Genomic DNA, 20,954 nt, shown 5'->3' with positions numbered 1-20,954 from the left:
TTAATTTAATTTTTTTTTAAGATCGCTCTTATAATCCTCTGCAGAATCATAACTTGCATTATAACACTCTCCCCTGCCTCAGTCAAACAGGATACCTAGACCTTGGGCCTGGGCAGGGGGCCATGACCTAAGAGGTTGGGCTGGGTGAGGGTGAGGGTTTAGGAAGTATCAGGCACAGATCAAAGGGGGAAATCCAAAGGGCAGATTCTTGGAGGTGGTAGTAAGGCAATGAAACATACTAGTCATGTGACCAAATTATCAACTAGAGGGTCCCAGAGACAAGAGGAAAAGAGTAGAGACAGGTGGAAACCAGGGACTTCATAGGACAGCTAGAAGGTTCAAAACTGGGGTGAGAGGCAGAGCATGAGAGAAACCAACAAATTTTATAGAGTGCTCACAGCCTCAAGCTGTGGGCAAGAGGGGGTGACCAGGCCTGGACAGCTGTCACCATCTCCTTCATGTTGTATCCAGCCTCCATGGCTACAAAGGGACTCCTACATGGTCTCTTCCTTCAGGGAGCACCTGCTCTCAGGGGGACAGAGTGGCTGAAGAGACACTCAATACACCCGGAGAGCAGAGGAACAGCATGAATGAGCAGTGAGTGTATAGGACAGAGCATGGCCTCCTTGGGGCGAAAGCCCTTTTCAAAAGGAGAACTTCCTGAAATTGGACACCAGCAAACCTGGGTTCCTGTTTTTGAAGCATTTATTATCCCTGGGGTTAATCTCACACAGAGCACCGCTCAAGGTCTCTTGACTGTAGGGTGGGAACAGCAGTGTTTTCCCAACTTGGTCCCCGGTCCTACAACTGGGGGGTGGGGGGGTACTGGGAAGGTGCCACGTGCCCCACTGGGCATCTTTTCCTGCACCTGGCATTGGCCATGAGGAGCCCTGATCACCCAGGAGATGTTCTCTGTGCTGGCCCTGCTGCTTCCCATCCAAGGCTGCCCTGTCCCACATTCCAGGTGGTTCCAGCAGACTCCTGACAATAACTGGCTCCCCCCCCCCCCCCCCCCGCAGAGTGCTATATCTTTCACCTGGGCCATAAGTGGCATTCTCCAGTGTTCCTGAGGGAAATACAAATCTCAGGGGAATAAGTACCTTATATAATACATCCCGGTCCCAGGAGGCAGAGAGGGAGAAGGGAGTGGATATTCATGAAGAGGAAAAAGTACCCTGAAGACCACCCATTCTGATCAATTCAAAACCTCCCTAGGGATGGATGCCTGGCTGGTTCAGTCGCTAGAACATGCAACTCTCGATCTCAGGGTTGTGAATTCATGCCCCACATGGAGTGTGGAGCCTACTTCAAAAAAAAAAACAAAAACAAAAACAAAAAACCACGCCCTATATCTTTGGATCCATTGGTACCACCCTTAGCCCAGGCAAGAGGCCCCTTTCTCTGGGTCCCTGGGTCTGTGCTTTGGAGGGGCTGCCCTCACCCCCCTCTGGTCAGTGTCTCCTTCCAGAACAAAAGGTTAGTGGGACCAAGCGCACTTGCCTGCCAGAAGCCTGTGCCCTGCCCTTTAGTTCTAGAAGTATCTAGAACGCTGAATTTCCTACCCACTTGATCCTGAGCCCATGTCCAGGCCTGCATGAGCCTCTTCCTGGGGCTGTCCTCCAGAGGGACAGCCATACTGCCACGGTCACACGCCTGGGCCCTTTCCAGGCCCACTCACTTTCCAGGAGTGAGCAAGGGGCAGCTGTTTGCACAGATGTGGACGGAGCTTGGACATGGGAGCGGGGTGTGCACATGGAGAGTGCAGGACCCCTTATGGTTCACGGTGGAGCCGACAATGAAAGAGAGGGGGCAGGGTGGGAGCTGCCCCCCCTTTCCCCACATCACTGCCTATGGGAAGTCTCCATTCTCACTTGACTTTCCAGGTTGTTATGAAGGTGTATTTGTCAAGGTAGGAGGAAAGGGTGTGTTTTATGTGACAGTTTGTTAGCTTGACTTACATACAGCATTTAAATATTTGGCCACATAGTATGTGGGCCTCCATTTGTACTCTTGTCTGGGGCTCTGCAAATCCCAGGGGTGGCCTGAGCACAGTAGGTCATTCCCAGAGGCCCTTGGGGCAGCCAGGACATGTCTGAGCCCCCTGTGCACCGATGCTTAGGCACTGTGTCTCGCCTCCCGCATGTACCACACGTTCATACGCGTGCATGCAGTATCGGTCCTGTGGCTGCAGGCTTGGGGATGCTCTATTGATGGATTGGTTAGGGCTCCTCTGGTCGCAAGTGACAGAAAACCAAATCCTAAGTGGCTTGAGCAAGAAGAGAGCGTATTGGTTCATATAACCAAAGCCCAAGATTCCACTTGATCAGGGGCTCTTATTTCATCCTCTCTGGCTCTGCTCACCACCACTGATGACTCTGTCCCCAGATAAGCACTGTACTTGCTTTGTGAGCACAGGGTGGCTGCTGCACCTCCAGATCTCACCCCCCCCCCCCCCGCCTCCCCGCCCAACCATGTCCCATTGCAGAAGGAGAGTGCTACCTACTCAGCGTGAGGTCTCATGGCATCCCATTAGCTCTGACTGGTCACATGACCATTAAAACCAATGACTGTGGCCTGAAGGAGGCCAGTGTCTAAGGCACTTGCCTTAACCCTCGTGGCTTGGGAGTGGAAAAGGCAGTGGAGCCCAAAGAAAAATCAGAGACAGTTGCTGGAAGAAAGGGCAATGGCTCCTGGGGAGCCCTCTCCCTGACTGCCCCCGACAGTTCCCACCTTAGGGATCTTCTAGAGACAATCCCTACGTGAGCCTATGCCCCCTTTTGAGCCTGCAGCTGCCCTGAGGCTGCTCATTTAATGCTCTGCTGTGCCCACCAATGTTTGCCCTCCCCAGAAGCATCGGCCGTCTGGCCTGCCTGAGCTCTTGGCCCCCCGCCCAGGAAAGCAAACTGTTTGAAGGCAGGGATTCAACACGCATTCACTCAGCAGATGCTGGGAAGCACGTACTCCGACCAAGTACTGTGTTCAGCACTGTTTAGGTGCTAGGAAGGTACTGTTTATCGTGGAGACAGCGGTGAACAACATAGATCAAGCCCTTGCTGCCTTGTGCTTACATTCTGGTGGGAGGAAAAAGTCAACAAATGAGTGAGACTTCTGGTGGTCATTTACTAAAGAAAGAAACAAAGCAGGGTTTAGGGACCATGGCTGAATGGGGATTTGTATTACAGGTTGGGCAAGTGATGCTTCTTTAATAAGGCCACACAGATGGAAAGACCTGAGGGGGGGGTGAGGGGAAGTCATATGGATATCTGAAAGAAGAACACTGCAGCCAGAAAGGACAGCAAGTGCAAAGGCCCTGAGGCAGGAGTGTGTTTGGCGTGTCTGAGGAACATCATGGAAGCCAGTGGGGCTTGAGTGTTGTGAGGGAGGAAGAGAAGGATGGGAGATGAAGGCAGGAAAGCGGGGGTGGTAATGGGGGCCGGGGTGGGTCAGGGATGGGGAGGAAGTGCAGCAAGCAGGCCCTCATCAGTCACTGGAAGGACTTTGGCTTTAGACTGGGTGAGACTAGAGCCTTTGGACTCGAAGAGCGACGTAAACACCTTAGGTTGTGAGAGGAAGGAAGGCAGGGCGGGCCCCTGAGGAGGCTGGGGCCGGGGAGGAGGCTCCTACAGTAACCCAAGCCGAAGCGGATAGTGGCAGTGGTGAGAGGCGGTCACATTCTGAAACATCCCCATGGTGCAGCCGCAAGATCGGGATGAACTGGGATGTGGGATAGGAGAGAACAACGGGAGTTGGGGCAAAACCAGGGTTCAGGCCATAAGGCACTGGGGTGGTGGAGCTGGGAGGCTGGGAGGAGAGGAGGAGTCGCGTTTGGGACACGTCAGGTCTGAGATGCATCTTGGACACTCACGTGGCCGTGTCTAGGGAGAGGTGAGACGCGCATGTTTGGACTTCGGGGAACAGGATGGCGCTGGAGGCTTCACAGCCCCCAGCGGGGAGGGGTTTCGTCCTACCTGTTTCTCAGCCTTCGCCCACCGCCCAGAACAGGACCAGGTATGGAGCTGGGGGTGCCCAACAGAGTGACGATAACGTCAAAAGGAATCACCATCTCTGTTTCACAAGCCGTGCTGAGGGTCTTGTGCGTGTGATCTCACCCCGCCTTCCTGTGATCCCCTGAGCCCGGGCGAGTGCCATCCCGGCTTCCAGATGAGGAGACAGGTTCAGAGAGAGCCTTGGTCATCCGCCCTCGAGGGTTCCAGTGTGTTCATGGGATCATGAAAAATCACTGCGCCCCCATACCCGCAGCCCCCCACCCCACCACCCCCCGCAGCCTGACGAGGCCCGGCACTGACCCCTGCTCCCTGTCTCCCCTCCTCCCTCCACCGCAGCCTGTGACCAGCTGGCGCTGGGGGTGGTGGCAATCTTCGGGCCGTCACAGGGCTCCTGCACCAACGCAGTCCAGTCCATCTGCAATGCCCTGGAGGTGCCCCACATTCAGCTACGCTGGAAGCACCACCCACTGGACAACAAGGACACCTTCTACGTGAACCTCTACCCCGACTACGCCTCTCTCAGCCACGCCATCCTCGACCTGGTCCAGTACCTCAAGTGGCGATCGGCCACTGTGGTCTATGACGACAGTACAGGTGGGTAGCCGGGCCCGGCTGGGCTGAGGGCGGGGAGGGAGGGGGGTGGAGCCCCAGGGTCAGGCTCTTGTCTGCTCACCCAACTCAGCTGTCCCCGGGCTGTCCCCGGAGGAGGATCCACACTCACACCTAAGCCTTATCTAGTCACCCGGACACTCCCCCCTGCACTCCCCCCGCAGCCTTGGGCTCACCAGCCACACTCCCACCTTCCCCACGCTCCTGCCTCCACCCCTGCAGCCTGCTCAGGTCTGCACTCAGCAGCCACCAACCAGCTGCACTCACCCCTGCCCAGTCATGCCCGACCTGCCGCGCGCTAACGGCTCACATTCCTGCCTGCAGCAAACATACCCGGCTCGGGACTCGGACCGGCCCGTGCGTGCGTGCCGGCTCTGACGCTCACTAGCTGTTCCCCCGCTTCCTCTTTCATTCCAAAGACTTGAGTCCCGAGACATTTCTTAGCCTGGCCTCTTAAGAGAGAGTGACCTTGGCAAGTCATTTAACCCATCTGGCCCTTCTCTGCCCACGTGTCAAGTCGAGAGCTATCGCATCCAGCCTGGAAAGAGCCCTCCAGCTCTCTGCTGCCTGTGATTCTATGTCAGCTCTTGATTACCTCCTAATGGGGTGTGGGAATCATAGGGAGAGAATCCCTCAGAAAAGCTGTCTATTTAACTCGGGATTCTACGAGCATCTGTTGGTTACCTGCTATGCCCAAAGTACCAGACAGGAGATCCTGGAGGGCTGGGCACCCCACCCCGGCTCAGTGCCCCCAGCATGAGGCATCTGCCTTTAAGGGGCACTGGCACCTGGCTCCGGGTCCCCGCCAATGTTTTGGGCAGCCCTGTAGACGATCGTTCTTAGCACACTGCTGGGAATGATAGTGTGGCTTCGAGCCTGCTTCCTTGTCCGGACATGAGCCTTGCGTGCCTCCGGGGCTTAGCACAGGGCCTGGTACAACATAAATGTTTTTAAGTGCTTGTTGAACTGAACTGAACTAAATCGAATTGAAAAATCAAGAGGAAATAAGTTATAATTAAATTTTGCAGGAAGAGAGTACTGGGCACCGGTAAGGAAGAAGAATGAGGATGTGGTGATCCCATCTTCTTTCGAGGAGTTAATCATATCATAGGGGCATGAGTCCGTACCCAGAGGTCATTGGTCATTCCAGGCCATCAGAGCTAAGAATCCGGCGAAAGGTACATACAGTCAGCGCCAAGGCCCCTGGGGAGAGGAGGCCCTGTGGCCTTGGCTAATCTGTGCTGACTTACTAGAGAAAGAGAGACGTGAGCTAGGCCTTGAGGGTGGATGGACGGGGAGAGCAGTCGCGAGGGCAATCACAGGAGGCGGGGGCAGCACCAGCAAAAATGAGGAGGCGGGACGTGCACCGCAGCTTTCTCGAGAGCAGGGCCTGGCTGGGGGAGAAGATTCACGTTTGGAGGGTGGAAGGAAAAGGTCAGATAAACAGAGCATATCAGGCTGTGCCAGGTCTCTGCTGTCTAGCTTCAGAGTTCAGACTTTATCTTGGAAGCAGCCAAGACCCCATTGAGCGTTGTTGCGCAAAGAAGTAGAATAATGAAAGCAGAGTTTTAGAAGGCGGCTGTGACGGCCATGCTCAGGGAGGATTGCAGGGAGAGCCCAGAACAAGAAGGCAAGCAGAGGTGGCCGGATTGATCCAGGCAGGAACAAAGGAGGCCTGGATTCGAGGGGCTGCTTGGAAGAGAGCTTGGGGACGGTGGGGGAAGGGAAGAACTGAATGTGAACGGAGTGATGTCGAAAAGGTGTAGCTGGAGTGTCACGGACACAGAGCAGTCAGAGCAGCCTAGTTGAGTTCAACTTGATTTTCACTTTGGTTCCATTCAGCTTAACAAACATCTCAAAACGCGGGGGAGTCCGTGGCGTAGCTGGTTCGGTCAAGAACACAATGGGTACTAGGGGTTCGGTCAAAGAATGATCTGACTTTGATGATGACTAGTGGGTGGTAAGAGGTATGCTCCCAGAATCAGGATATTTCAAAACGTCAGCTTGCGGGTCATCAAAGCCCCAGAGCGAGAAGCACTTGTGAGCAGGGTTAGGTTATATCTGCTCTGGGGGCTTTGGGCTTTCCGATGTCTTGGCTGGAGTAACAGACAACTCAGCTCAAACTGACTCAAGCCATAGGCACTTCGTTGTCTGACTGACAGGAGGTCTAGAGATGGGCCGGTTTAACAGCTCAACAGAGTCAGGACCCTGGGTCAGTATCCCTGCAGTTCTCGTGGCTTTCCCTCTCATAGTCACAAGAGGGCTGCCGCAGCTCCTGCCATCGCATCCTCATGTGATGATACCCCAGGAAGTAGAAGGAAAGAGGTAGGAGCCAACGGGATTTTTCTTAATGTGACTCATGCCTCTTACCAAGAAGGAAAATCTGTCTCAGAACCTTCCAACAGACCATCTGTCCAGCTCGCTGAGTCTGTGCCTACTACCCTAAGCATGTTCAAATAGGAAACAGATTGCCACTAACTGGCTCTTTTTTTTTTTTTTTTAATGTTTATTTATCTTTGAGAGAGAGAGAGGGAGCATGAGTGGCAGAGGGGGAGAGGAGCAGAAGGGATCTGAATCAGGCTCTGTGCTGACAGCACAGAGCCTGATGCGGGGCTCAAACTCACAAACTGAGATCATGACCTGGGCTGAAATTGGACGCTTAACCTACTGAGCCACCCAGGCGCCCCAGCCACTGACTGGCTCTTAACCAATCACCAGTCACCTCTTGGGACTGGCGCACTGCCCCCTGAACAAAAGCATGGCTCTCTTCGCCCACCTAGAAGGGGGCACAGTGCACCAATTTCTACAATGTTTGTACAATAACACTGTGTAAGAAACCGCCCCCAAAACGGAGCGGCTGAACACAGTATTTGTTTAGTTCACGGGTCTTCAGGGTCAGTGGTTGGCTGAGTTAGTTAGGCGGTCGTGCTGGTCTCAGCTGGATCACTCGCATGCCTGCGGGTCATTTGGCGGTGGGTTGATGTAAACCGGCCTTGGCAGAGATGACAGGGGCAACGGGCCCCTCCTCCACCAGCAGGCTAGCCCAGACATGTCAGGACGGTGGCAGAGATGCAAGAGACCAAACCCAGAGTGCAGTTCCATTTCGAGCGGCTGGTGTCCAATGCCTGCTAATACCCCGTTGGCCAACACAGGTTACATGGTTGGGTCCAGTGTCATTAGTGGGGCAGGTCACCTGCCCACAGTTGGAGGTCACTGCAAAGTTACGTGGCCAGAGGTGTGCCTCTAGGGAGGGGTGAAGAACCAGGGTCACCAATGCAATCCACTGCAGGGAGAACTCTTTTTTTTTTTAATGTTTATTTATTTTTTTTATTTACTTATTCTTTTAATGTTTATTTATTTTTGAGACAGAGAGAGACAGAGCATGAATGGGGGAGGGTCAGAGAGAGGGAGACACAGAATCCGAAGCAGGCTCCAGGCTCTGAGCTGTCAGCACAGAACCTGATGCGGGGCTCGAACTCACAAACCATGAGATCATGACCTGAGCCGAAGTTGAGCACTCAACCGACTGAGCCACCCAGGCTCCCTAAGGGAGAACACTTTTTAAATGTACCCGGGGACCCCACAGATGCGGATGACCAACTGATGACGCAGAGAGGTCAATGCCATTGAGAGAAGAGTTCTTACAGTTGCCTAGAAGCAGGACGGGGCACGTCGTGGCACACAGAGCCTCATGGAGAAGCACCGGGATCTGTCAGGAGGCAGGGGCAAGCAGAAAGCATGGGCACGAGCCTTTTTTACTCCGGAGACTTTATTTTATTACCCTAATGTAGCCTATAGTACGACAGGTGGGATTTGTTAGGCAGCGACATCCTCTGTGGGGCAGGAAGCAAAACACAGATGTTGGGGTTTTTTTTTTTAATTTTTTTTTTCAACGTTTATTTATTTTTGGGACAGAGAGAGACAGAGCATGAACGGGCGAGGGGCAGAGAGAGAGGGAGACACAGAATCGGAAACAGGCTCCAGGCTCTGAGCCATCGGCCCAGAGCCCGACGCAGGGCTCGAACTCACGGACCGCGAGATCGTGACCTGGCTGAAGTCGGACGCTTAACCGACTGCGCCACCCAGGCGCCCCCAGATGTTGGGGTTTATAATGTGAGCCTTGTGTACTCAGAAACAGAGGGAGAGTAGGAACATAGACAAGTGCGGCCATTAGTTTGGCGCATGATTTCGGGATGCCAGATCCTCAGTTACAGAATATTCCAGAGTGATTATTACAGGAACCAACAGGGTTGGCCCCTGACCTTTGACAGCTGGTCGCCTTCACAACCTGATCTTCACCCAGAGACAAACTGGTGTCGAGAATGAAAGGAAGGGTCTTGGAAAAACCTGGGGTGGAGGGAAGGGCCCCACTGTAGGAGCCAGCCAACAGGTTGAGTCTCAAATCTTGATCCCGTTGCTAGCATGCTGCGAAACCTTGGCAGACCACGTGGCCTCTGTGAGCCTCAGTTTCTTCGTCTGTAACGTTGGGAAGAAAAGTCTCTATTCTACATGCCTTCTAGGACAGGGAGATGGTTAAATAGGGTAATGAATATGCAGAAGTGCTTTGTAAGTGAAACGCGTGAGTCCAACAACCATGATTCACGGCAGATATTTTGAGAGAGATTGATTAGGGAGGCAGCCGGGAAGAAGAGCTCATCTCGGGCAAGCCAAGAGCCTCATCCTCTGTGGTGGGGGCCACTGAGATGAGCCTCTGGTCTCCTTTGGGAATACGCTGATGAGAAGGAGGTCTGACATTTGCTGCTGGAGAATGTGGGTCACTGTGTATTACACGGGGCAATGCACTTGGCTGACAGGTAGACTCTGGTGGCCTCTGCTCCAGCATGCAGGCTGTCCCCGTCCTCATGTCCTGGATCCCCAAAGCCCACGTGCCTGCCTACCAAAGCTGGGCATGACTCTGAACATTGAGCGAGCGGGCGCAAAGTGAAAACTCGGAGCCTTGCAGGGTAACAGGTGTGAGCGGGCAGCGGCATTCACCCAAACTGAGAATTTCTGGGGTTAGTTGGGGAGGGAGGGTAAGGCTGGGTGTGTGTTCCAGAGGGGCTCGAGGCCCCTCCCTTTTCTGCGAGGGTCGACTGATACCCTTGTTCCTGTGCCCCATCAAGTTTAGGAAGCACTGTGACCCCTGTTTGATCCAGATCATTCCAGGATGCCAGAGCCCTCTGCCAGCCCATGCACCTGGGTCTGAGGCCTTCCAGGAGACCGGAGGTTCCTGATGACCGTGGCCATGGCAACGCTTTTTTGGGAGCTCCTTGGGAGGCTTAGGTCACAAGGATATATCTCTGTCCTTTCCAGCAGAGGGGAACGATGGATACCATTCAAACTGCTTTCCTGGTGACCAGCCGTCAGGAATGGAAAGGAGAGGCTGACCAGATCTAGGCGTTTGTATCAGAAATGCATTTGGAAACCCAGATGCTCTGTTGGAAGGCTCTCAAAGTAGGCTGTCTGTGTGGGGGGACTCTGTCCAGACAAGGGACACTGAAATAGTTGATTGCAAACTTTAATCCAGAGAAAACTAGCTTAAGCAAAAACAAACAAACAAAAAAGGAGGAGTGGATTTTGTTGGCTGTGTTTACTGGAGAGTTCAGGAGTAATTCTAGCTTCAGGTACTATTTGATCCAGAGGCTCAAATGGGTATCATTAGGACTTACTTGTCCTGACTTCCGTGGTTTTGGAATCCTTCTCAGGTTCTGTGTGGTGATGCCCAGAGTTACTTCCTCCCTCTTTGGAGTGAAGTGGAAAAGGGGGCGTAGCTCTTACCAGTGGCTGAGGCACCATTTCTGGAAGTCATCTGATAGGACCAGCTCGTGTCACATACCCATCTCTAAGCCCGTACCTATGCCTGGAGGAATGTGTGTGCTGATTGGCCAGGCTGGGGCCGCATGCTGTGCCCCTAGAGCTGGGGGTGGATCCCTTCTGAGTCATGTGGTGCGAGCATGGAGGTAGAGTTGCTCCCCAGAGGAGAACCCGAGTACTGTCGAGGGGGAATGGCCTGTAGCCGGTGGACAGCACAATTAGGACACAGACGCTAAGCCCTGACTGTGGGCGGGGAGCCTAGTGGGCAGGAGGGGATGGCCCACTTGGGACCCTGGCCCCTGCTGGCTCAGCCCCTCCCTGCAGTGGGGAGAGGTACGGAGGGCAGCAAGCAGGCTTGCTCCCAGGCTAAACAGAGGGGAGTCAGCAAGAACGGACCTTGAAATAGCTACGGAAATGAACTTAATTAGACCTAAGTAAGCCATTTGTCTCCAGGAAGTGACATTGAGTTTTCCCTGAAAGTCCCCAGATTAAGTGGTTTCGCAAAATACCAAGGTGGAGGATGGATTTTTCAGTGTGGGGAGAAAAAAAACAAACAAACAGTAAGTCAGTTCAATTACGGAAATTTGCATGGAGCACCACCTAAGCGCCAGGCCCTGTGCTCGAGGCTGCGGGGACCCAGGGTGGGGGGTGAGACGAGGGGCTGAGGGCGAGGCCACTGGGTTGGAGGAGGGCGTGTTTTGTTTGGACAGAGCAGTAGGGGTAGGCTTCACGGAGGAAGCGATTCCATTGAGCTTGGAAAAAATGGGTCGGGTTTACTGAGGTAGCCTGTCCTTGGGTTGGGGGACACAAATACCACGTAGGCTTATACAGTCCCAACAGTAGTTGGTACAGAGGAGCCTGGAGCCTCCACTTGTGCCACATCCTGGAGGCAGGTCCCACGCTTCCCAGTGTTGCAGGTGGGGTGATGAAGAGGGGTGGCCTCGGGTCTGGGCTCCGTAAATCTGTGTACCCCCTTCTAGTTTAGAGGGGAGCGGGTAGGTGTGGTCAGTGGGGACTTGCTGTCTCTCTGTGCCTACTTTTGAATCTGCACATGTTGTATGTGTTTCTGTGTCTGCACACGCCCTTATTTACATATGTGAACAAGCCCAGGCGTATGTCCGTACCAAAGTACGCATGTCCACGTAAACATGTGTTTGCGTGTGCACAGCCCGGTGCCTGTGTCCGGACACATAACTGAATCCGTGCACATGCACGTATCTCTGTGGGCCACGCGTCCACGTCTGTGTGTGTCTCCAGACCTGTGGCCACAGGTGTGTGTGGACACCCGAGATGCCCGCAGCTGTGTATACCTGTGTGCACACATGTGTCTTTTGCACCCCGGGGTCTCCCAGGGCTCATCCGACTGCAGGAGCTCATCATGGCCCCATCGAGGTACAACATTCGCCTGAAGATCCGCCAGCTCCCCCTTGACTCCGATGACTCACGCCCCCTACTCAAGGAGATGAAGCGGGGCCGTGAATTCCGCATCATCTTCGACTGCAGCCACACCATGGCCGCCCAGATCCTCAAGCAGGTGCGTGAACGCGGGCCAGCCGGAGGGACGGAAGGCATGGTCGGGATCTGCCTGCCACGTCCCCCCCGCCTTCCCTTTCCCACACTCGGGCTTGACGCCAGCCAGAGTTCAGCTGGACCCCAGCTCCGCTTCCTTCTGGCGATGGGAACCGGCCTCTGAGAGCCCGTTCGAGCAGCAGCAAAATGGACGCAGTGCGGTCTTTAAGCCCTGGCTTGGTGTGAGGATGGAGTGAGACCAGGGTTGAGCCGAGCCTGGCACCCGGAGGGTGCTGTGAGAATGCTAGCTTCGGTGCCATCACTGCAGGTGGGGGTCAGGGGCTGCCGCGCAGGGCCCAAAGCCACACAGGACAGAACATTTCAGGAGGCCCGGAGAGGCCTCGGGGTCGTGGGAAGAGCCCCAGGAGTGCCTCACCGCCTCTTCCGTGATGAGTTCCCCGTAGCCCACAGCACTTGGTGTTACTCTTCCTATTACTAGGTTTATTGAAGTTCCCCGCACCATCTGCTTCACTTTGCAGTGACAGTAGGGGAGGAAAGTGGCTCTCGGTCCCGGATGGGCCTCTGTTCCTTCCCAGACGCAGCCTGGCATGGCATGCTGGGAACAAGAGCAGTGTCTGCCAGCTGCCTAAGAAATAAACAACGAAATCGCCTACAACCCCCTTGGAGGGTGCTGCAGTTGAAACCCAAAACACTCAAATTTGAGCCAGTGCTCTGTGTAAAAGGCGATTATATGGCCCCAGAAAGCGTCCCTGGTGATAGAAGGAAGCATTCCGTGGGGCTCTATACTCATGACCCTGCGAGAGGCAGGTGGGGGGTTGGGGGGAGACACGGAGTGCAGGGAGACGGGCGCTGAGCTGGGGATGGGGCATTTTCAAGTCCGTGGGGGGGTGGGGGGTTTCCGGTCTCAGCCTCCAGTTGGGCCTTGCCAAGGGGGTGCCCAAGCCTCCTGGACGCCTCTGTCCTCCCCCAGGCTCCCTCACACAGCGGTTAGATAGCTCATTTGGGGGTTTGAATCCTGCTTCTGCCCTTGGGTGTTGTGCGCCCAAGAGCGAGGGACCCCAGGGTCGTCCCCTCCTCTGTCCGTGGAGCCAATGATCCCCTACCTCAGCCGGTGACGGAGGATTCTGTTGAGACAAGGCAAGGAAAGAGTCTAGCCCAGGGTCCGGTGCACAGTCGGCACCCGGTGTGGGACATCTTTAAAGTCACAATGGAGGAAACCCACACTCCCCAGAAGTCCCTTAACCCTCCTCCCGGGACACCCTCCAGCGCTTCCTTCTATCACAGAGTAATAGAGACAGTCACGACCCCGGTTCGCCGAGTTACTATGTGCTGTGTCCATATAGCCCCTCACTGCCACCCTGGGAGGTGGCAAGGATTATCACGCCCAGTTTACAGGTGAGGAAACTGAGGCTCAGGGGGAAAGGAATGGACCCAAGGTCATCCAGCCAGAAAGTCGAAATTTACTCCCCACGTAATTTACTCCCCACGAAATTTACTCCCATTTACTCTGCCTAACTTGAAAACATCCAGAATTAAAAGTGGAGATTTTGTGCTCAGCAGCTATATATACACTGCACCCCACAAAGGTAAATACATCCATTTACTGAAGCCTTTTCTGAGCCTTGAACCTGCTGAAGCAGGCTGTGAATCTCCAAGAGGGCGAGAGAATGAGTGACATTTTCCAAGTGGACTTGAGCCCGTGACATTTATTCCTCCGGAGCACTTTGTGGGCCCAGAAGATCTTTGCAGAAAATGCATTATGGTAATTATTATAGATGATAGGTTTCTAATAAAATACATAAATGTGTACAATGCAGGCTTCATGATGGTACATGGTAATAATTCCAGCCGTGCGGGCTGCTTCGTGGTCAGATGGACGAGGGAAGCCTGGCTGTCTAGGCCCCCTGGGAGGCTCTCAGCCTGACCACAGCCTCTCCTCCTCAGGCCTGGCTGGAGGCTGGTGGGGGCTGGGCTTTCCCACACCTCTCTCTGGAGCCAGGACCGTGAGCTCCGCCGGGTGGAGTCAGGGCACTGGCAGAGGCGGTCTGGGGCTGATCCCGGCGGCATTTCTCTTAAGTGTGGCAGGCCCGAGATGCTTACTGAAAAGCCAGACTACCGGGCCCAGCCCAGCCCAGCCCTGCGGAATTTGGAATCTTTGCAGAGTATGGGCTCAAGATTCTGCGTTTTAATCTGTCCCAGGTGACTTTCCCGGACACTCCCGTGTGAAACCCTCCGCTGTCTACCAGCCGGTCGTTGTCGCTTTGGGGAGGTGGTCTCAGAGAACAGCCCCCTCCCTGCGAGGAGCCAGACCCTCCCCACCCCCACCCCCAACCCCCCACCACCACTCCGTCCAGTCCTCACCACTGGAGTGGAAGTGGGGAGGCTGCTTCTCGGGCACTCCCTGCAAGTTGCTAATGTTCTGCTTTCCCGCAGGCCATGGCCATGGGCATGATGACGGAATACTACCACTTTATCTTCACCACTCTGGTAACGTACCGCTGGGTCATGGCACGGGTCGGGGTGGGACCCCCTCGGAGCAAGGTCAGCCTGGTGGGGACAGTTGCTGCAGCTAGAGAAGATTCGCGCTGGCCTTGCTTCCCGAGGCTCTAGGTGTGGGCCCAGGCAGGGGCACAGGGATATGTTTGTGGCCCGCCCACTTTGAGAAATGACATCGTGTTGTGACCGAGGGCAGTGAGTCTAGACCTGCCCATGCGACCACAAGCCCCTCTGATTACCAGCCACAGCCTTGCCTCGGTTTCTTCATCTGCGAAATGGGCACGATCATGGCCTCCACCCCCTAGGATGGTTTTGAGGACTAAATGTGCTGATTAAGTAAAACGCTGAGAGGGCTGCCTGGTTCGTGCAAAGAGCTGTGGAAGTATTAGCTGTTCTTACTATGGTGACCCCGGCCTCCCAGCCCACACGCTTCGCCTCGAATGTCTCAGGCCTCACACAAGAACAGGCATTGCTACTTTGGATTTCTGCAGCATCCCCGCCGAAGTCTCCCCACTCACTGTCAGCCGGCCCAGCCCACCTGCAGGCTCCAGATGGGTCCTGTCCAAACTCTGAGAGCATTTAGGGCCATTTAAACCCATTAGGATAATTAGTTGTGGCCTGAAATCAGCAGAATGAAGAGATCCCCGTGCCAAAGGGGCACCAGCACCCAGCCGCTCTGCGTGGAGCCAGACACCCTTGCACCTCCCGGGGGCCCTGGGGGGACTGTTCCATCCAGCCTTGTTCTGGGGCAAGTGACAGCATGGCTAACTGTTCTGTCACTGAAACGAGCTTCTGCCACATCTGCATCAGCCCGGCAGGCTTCTGTGTTCCTTCATCCATCCGGGACCCAGATAACATTCCTTACCCAGCACCTGGGCTCCGCTGAGTATCTCCTGACGACTGGCACTGAGGCCCTGGCCTCAAGGAGCTCCCCTCCTGTGCGGTCTGCACCTCCGTGTCTAGGTCCTTCGGCAGGCTCGTGCCATCACAGGCCTGGACAGATGGCCGTGGGGCACAGTGCAAGGAGACACCAGGTACGGAGGGGCCGGTGGAAGGTGGGAAGTTCGAGGCAAGAAAGCAGATGCTTACGTTGTTCTTGAAGGATCAGTAGGAGTTCACCAAGGAGAGAGGGGAAGGGGATTCCACACGAGAGAACAGCATAAGCAAAAGGCAAGAGGCACGTTAGCGCCTCCCCGGATTGCTTGGGGCTGGCTCGCTCTGGCTGATTGCCAGACCCCGTTGTGTTCATCTCTTCGCAAATCCACGTTCAGCGATAGCACGTAGGTGGCTTGAAGTCAGCCATGGTGGAAGGAATATTCGTGCCACAGGAGTTGGCAAATACTACAAATGACGGTTTTTAGCCTCCCCTCCCCTGAGAGCTGGTTATTAAGCGTTTGCCAGCATGCCATTTCTTATTCCCCTCCCTGCACCCCCACATACCCTGTGCCCGTGGCAGAGCTCAGGGGCCACCCTGCACATTCTCTTGATCCAGAGCTCAGACCTGGGGACGTGCCATGAGTCACGCTGGGAGAATGGGATCCTGGAAACTGGAGACCGAGATCAGGCACCTTTTCCCGCAAGTCCCTGCTGGAGTTCTGCCCACCCAAGCTGACTTTTCCGTGCCATGCTATATGCTGGAAAGTCATTGCAGGCTGGAGGATGAGGCCATCAGGTCTCCCATGTTTCACCTCTGTTTGGAGCCCGGAGCGAGGCAGAGGAGGAAGGCTGGGAAGGTGTGGTGGGCACATTCCAGGGGCCCAAAGCCCTGTCCCCTGGCATGGCAGCCCCGTGCACCCCTTCCTGGGCTCCTGGGGTGCGGAGACCAACGTCCGGGCCCTTTGCCCTCTGGCCTGACTCCACCTTTCAGGCAACACTCTGGAGACGGCACCTCCCTAGTGACCCCAGTTTCCTTACGTTAATGCCATTGCCCTCCTGGGGACAAGGCTAGAGGTCTTAGAGGGAGGCTCAGGGCAGGGAGTGCCCTGGGGTTTCCTCTGGCCCCAGACAGCGTCCACTTCTCTTTTTCATTTCCTTAATTCAAGCATCCGTTTACTCCCTTGTCCAGCAGCCACGTACAGATGCTCTCAAAGCCCCACGGACTGAGCAGGGCACTTGGGTGGGAGACAGTGTGCAGAGGTGGCCCCAACACAAAGCCCACCAGCTGGCAGGCTCCCTTCATGCACGTAAGGATCAAGCACTGCGACCCGTTCACCTGTACATCTCCGGTGCCCAGATAGTGCCTGGCCAGGCAGCAGGCGGCCATTAATGCCTGAATGAATGAATAACGACAGTACAACGTAGAAAGTAATCAGCCAAGTTACCAAGACCCTTGTCATAGCCACGGTGAAGACCGTGGACTCTGGGGCCAGCCTGCCTGACTTAGAAGTCGAGATTCTTCCGCTTCCCTGGGCAAGTTACTTCACCTCTCTGTGCCTCGTTTTCCCGTCCACAAAACGGCCACCACGGCAACCGCATCACCTCATGGCATTGTTACGCAGAGCATTGAGTATGTTGAGTGCCTGATGTTTAATTAAGTACTACGTAAGTGTTAAATTGCTCGTGTTTTCTCTGTATTCAGCATCGCCCATCTCATGCAAAATTCAGAACAATTCTCCAAGGGAGGAACGATGTCCCGATTTTACAGGAGAGTAGAAACCAAGGCTCAGAGCGGCCACTCGCGAGAAAGGGAGCAGAGCCTGGATCTTTACCAGCTGGGGGCTGTCTAGCTCCAAAGGTCCCTGTGGAGACCTGTCGCCCTGAAAACCCGCACAACGTCATGGCTGGCCTCCCCTGGCCGCACACGGCAGCCATGGTCCAGGCACAGTGGTCGACACTAACGAGGGGAAATGGAGCCTCCACAAATCCCAGCCTTGCCCACACCTCACAGGTTCCAAAGCCCTTTCTCCACATCGCTGGTTTTCCTCTTTCCACGGCAGAGTTTTTGCTCCCAGTCGATGGATGGGCAAACCTGGGACCGGAGAGGTTGAGTGGCTTGCCCAGAATCTCACAGTGGATCGGTGGTGGAGGCCGTGGCTCCTGACTTCCGGTCTGGTGCACGGTCTCTCCAGCCCACTGCCCGTGCTCCCCGGGCCTCTCTGAGGAGCAGGGAGAGTGGATCTTTCCAGGGAGAAACCCTGCCGCACAAAGAGTTCTGCAATTTGCAGCCGAGTAGGTGCGCGCACGTGTATCAGGGGCTCTAACCAGCGTGTCTCCCGACTGCCCCCGGCCGCCTGCCTGCCAGGGCATCAGCCGTGTCCCTTGGGTCCCTCCGCTCCAGCCCACGTCCTGCTTCAGCTCCGGCTCCAGCCCCAGGATCCTCCTCCCGGCCCCGCTGGCTTCAGGGTCGGCCTCGTGATTCCGCCTCTTTGCTGCCCATTGGTCAGTCGAGGCTGTATCGGGGAGGACAGTGGCATTTGCCATTTCTCTCCTTCCCCTTAGCAAACCCACGTCACCAACTCTTCGCCTCTAAAACATTCTCCAAACTCGCTTCTTTCACGCAGAAGACATTTTAATTACCCCAGCGGCCAGTATCTGTGCCAGCCAGCTTTGAGCCATTCCCAGATAACCCCGCGTTAATCAGCCCCAGCTGAGCCCCTGGTACATGTCATGTGTAGGTAAAAGCCTGGAGGTGGAAGAAGAATTATAATAAATTAATAGATAAGCAATCACAATTAATGCCACTTCCCGGCAATAACAGTTATATCATGGGAAAGATATTTTCATCTGTCATTCCTTAAGGCAATGTTTTCCGAGCTTCAGCTTCTACCCAGTCAGACCCATGGGGTGCTAATGAATTAGTCTATTATGTTATGCTGAATGTTTCTAAAAGGTCCCTCGTCGACACTGAATTCGGCGTGTCAACATTTGGCATCGAGAACAGCAACTTTTTGCCAAGCGGCAAGGTTGCGCTCGGTTCGCCGTGCGTGGCACCTGGGGTCTCGGCGCGGGGCAGTTTGGACCAAAAATCGGAGCCGGACAAAGAGGCCTCTTCAGCAGTGCCCCGTCGTCACTGCCCTTGTGTCACAGGAGCAGGGACATTTGGTGCCACGGGTCCTACCACACTTTGTACTCCGGGCTCAGGGTGACAGGGAGGGAGGTGACCCCAGCAGTGACCCCAGCTTGCTCCCTCCCAGGCTCAGCGTGTCAGCAGACCACATGCTACGTCTTGTAGGCTTGGAAGGCCCGATGCCACCAGCATCCAGGCCCCCACAGGGCCAGAGATGCCCCCTTCCCCCTGAGTCACGGAGGCCCTAGGCTGATGCTTTGGCAATCCTTCAGGCCTTTGATATTAGGTTAACGCCGCATCAGAGAGGAGGCTGTGCCTTGCCCCCACCAGCCTGTGCAGGGGCGGCGTGAGGAGGGCGCCCCCTGGGGGCAGAGCTCAGCTTCTCTCCCGGGGCCCCAGCAGTCCAGCTCTGGCCCCAAACTCCCCGTTCTCCACTCTGCAAAACAAAAGTGCTTCGTCTTCCCTTACCTGCCTTCTTCAGAGGCGACTTGGGGAAGATCTCTTGATACTGAAGCAGTCTCCTTAAGGGTCTGTCCCTCCTCCCCAGGCAATTTGCCAAACTGCTCCTAACCTCCAGCGTCATTGAGAGCTCCCCCTGAGAGGCGGATGTGAAACACTAGTCTTGATCCCAGGCTCTTCCCAGTGCTGTTTGGGTGTCCAGAGAGCGGCTCAGCTGGCCGACCCTTCTTTCCACTTCGGGTGACAGGTGCACGGGGGAGACAGACATAGACACTGATAGTTGTCATCAGAGGGGTGAAAGCCGAGAGGTCCCAGGGTAAGAGCGGAAGCACCCCTGACCCACTCTGTTGTGCATGTGTAAAGGAGTAGTCAGGGGAGGCTTCCTGGAAGAGGTGCCCCTTGAGTTGGATCTCAGAGAATAGCCCACCCAAGAGGGTTGAGAAGAGAGACATTCCAGCCAGAGGATAAGAACATGCACAAATGCCGGCACAGGGAGGAGGAGATGTGTGATGGGGGCCAGCGAGGAAAGGAAAAGGGGAGCGAAAGTGGTTTGGCTCTTGAAACAAACATGGGAGGGGGTGGGAAGAAAAGTGGGGCTGGCGGGGTGGAGAGCTTTGTAAACTAAAGAATTGCACTTTCTTCTGAGAGGGTAGTAAGGATCCATAAACACAGGAGTGAGGGGGGTGGATTGATTCATCAGAAAGACCCCTCTGTGTGCTGTGTGGACTGAGGCCTGGTCACAGGTCAGAGGGAGGGCTCGGGAGCTAGACTTCCCGGGTTTGACTGCACCGCTCCCCAGCGGTGAAACCTAACCTCTCTGTGCCTCAGTTCCTTTCTCTAAAATGGGGTGCCAACAACACCCTCCTTGTGTGAGGTGGAGATGCGAATTAAGTGGTGCCTGAGGTGTAAGATTGACAGGTGTTCATAGCTATTAGCTCGTCGTGATTGTTTCTCTATTGCCAAGATGGGTAAGGCGGGAAGGACCGGACTCCTGTCTGCCCCTCACCTCCCAACAACCAGGGGCCACACCCCAGACTGTCCGTGGCTTATACGTCCCCCCCCCCCCAAAAGCTCCAGAACCCATCCTGATGCATATTGTGTGTTTGGCAACCACTGGGGACAGTAAAGCCTGGGAATTTTTGAATAAGACAGACAAAAATGTACAACCAGCTCTCAGAGGGGAGGGGGGATGCCCCTGGACTTGTAGTGCCTCTGATTTCCGTGGTGTGAATACTTCCACTGTGGCTGGTATTAAGCTACCAATGTGATGTCACTGGACACGCACAGGGACAGGAGGAAGTGCGAACAGTTAGCTCCCACGGGCCCGTGGGAGTCGGCTCCAACACACCACTGAAATGGCCCCGGGTCCGAATTCTGCTCCGCCCTGTAGGAGCTTTGTGACCGCAGGCGAGTCGCCTGATGCCCCTGACCCTGCTTCCTCATCTGTAAAAGGAGAAGACGATTAAACAGCTACTTCGCAGGGGGTTACTGAGATGGGACAATGTCTTCCACATCAGGGCTGAGCGTGGTGCCCACCCTGGGCTCCCCACTGAGACTGCGGCAGGCACCCTCTGGCCGGGCCCAGCGAGACCCCTCGTCTGCTGAAGACCCAGCTTCGTGCTCCCACCCGACCCCTTCCCTGTCCCAAGTCCTGGCCGAGAATCAGCACCCTATTTGTTTGGGCAAGGCTAGGACTGACTTTTCTTGTCGGTTCAAGTCTGTGCCAAACCTCCCCGCTACTCCCTACTCCTGAAGCCTTCAAAGGGGAAACCAACAGAATGCACCCTAGAAGAAGCCCATTCTGGGGGTGCAGCGGGAGCAGCAGGAGTTTAGCATCAATTAGGGAGACAGGAGGGCACCAGCACCATGTGCATAACCTGCTCCGTGGGCTCATTGTTCCTCGAGCCACCACTGAGTTAACCGAAGCGTGGACTGTGACGGGCTGGGGTGTTATTCCCGATGGCTGTGGCCATGCAGAGAAGAGTACAGCCCACGGGGTGCCCTGCCGCTCTCCCAGCACAGGACGGAGGGTC

At 55.2% G+C, this 20,954-nt stretch overlaps 1 protein-coding gene across 1 annotated transcript in view; it reads left to right on the top strand.

The window, feature by feature from the left end:
- The window catches only part of GRIK3 (glutamate ionotropic receptor kainate type subunit 3), a 229,386-nt gene that overhangs the window by 144,606 nt on the left and 63,826 nt on the right, over nt 1–20,954 (top strand). Inside the window, exons 3-5 of the mRNA XM_027059631.2 lie at nt 4,344–4,601; nt 11,783–11,964; nt 14,394–14,447. Of these exons, the coding sequence (XP_026915432.1) occupies nt 4,344–4,601; nt 11,783–11,964; nt 14,394–14,447 (494 nt within the window). The remainder of the gene's footprint in view (nt 1–4,343; nt 4,602–11,782; nt 11,965–14,393; nt 14,448–20,954) is intronic.

The sequence above is a fragment of the Acinonyx jubatus genome, chromosome C1 (assembly GCF_027475565.1).
Source record: "Acinonyx jubatus isolate Ajub_Pintada_27869175 chromosome C1, VMU_Ajub_asm_v1.0, whole genome shotgun sequence".
In the NCBI taxonomy this organism is placed as follows: Eukaryota; Metazoa; Chordata; class Mammalia; order Carnivora; family Felidae; genus Acinonyx; species Acinonyx jubatus.
This window is presented reverse-complemented; position numbering and strand designations above follow the sequence as displayed.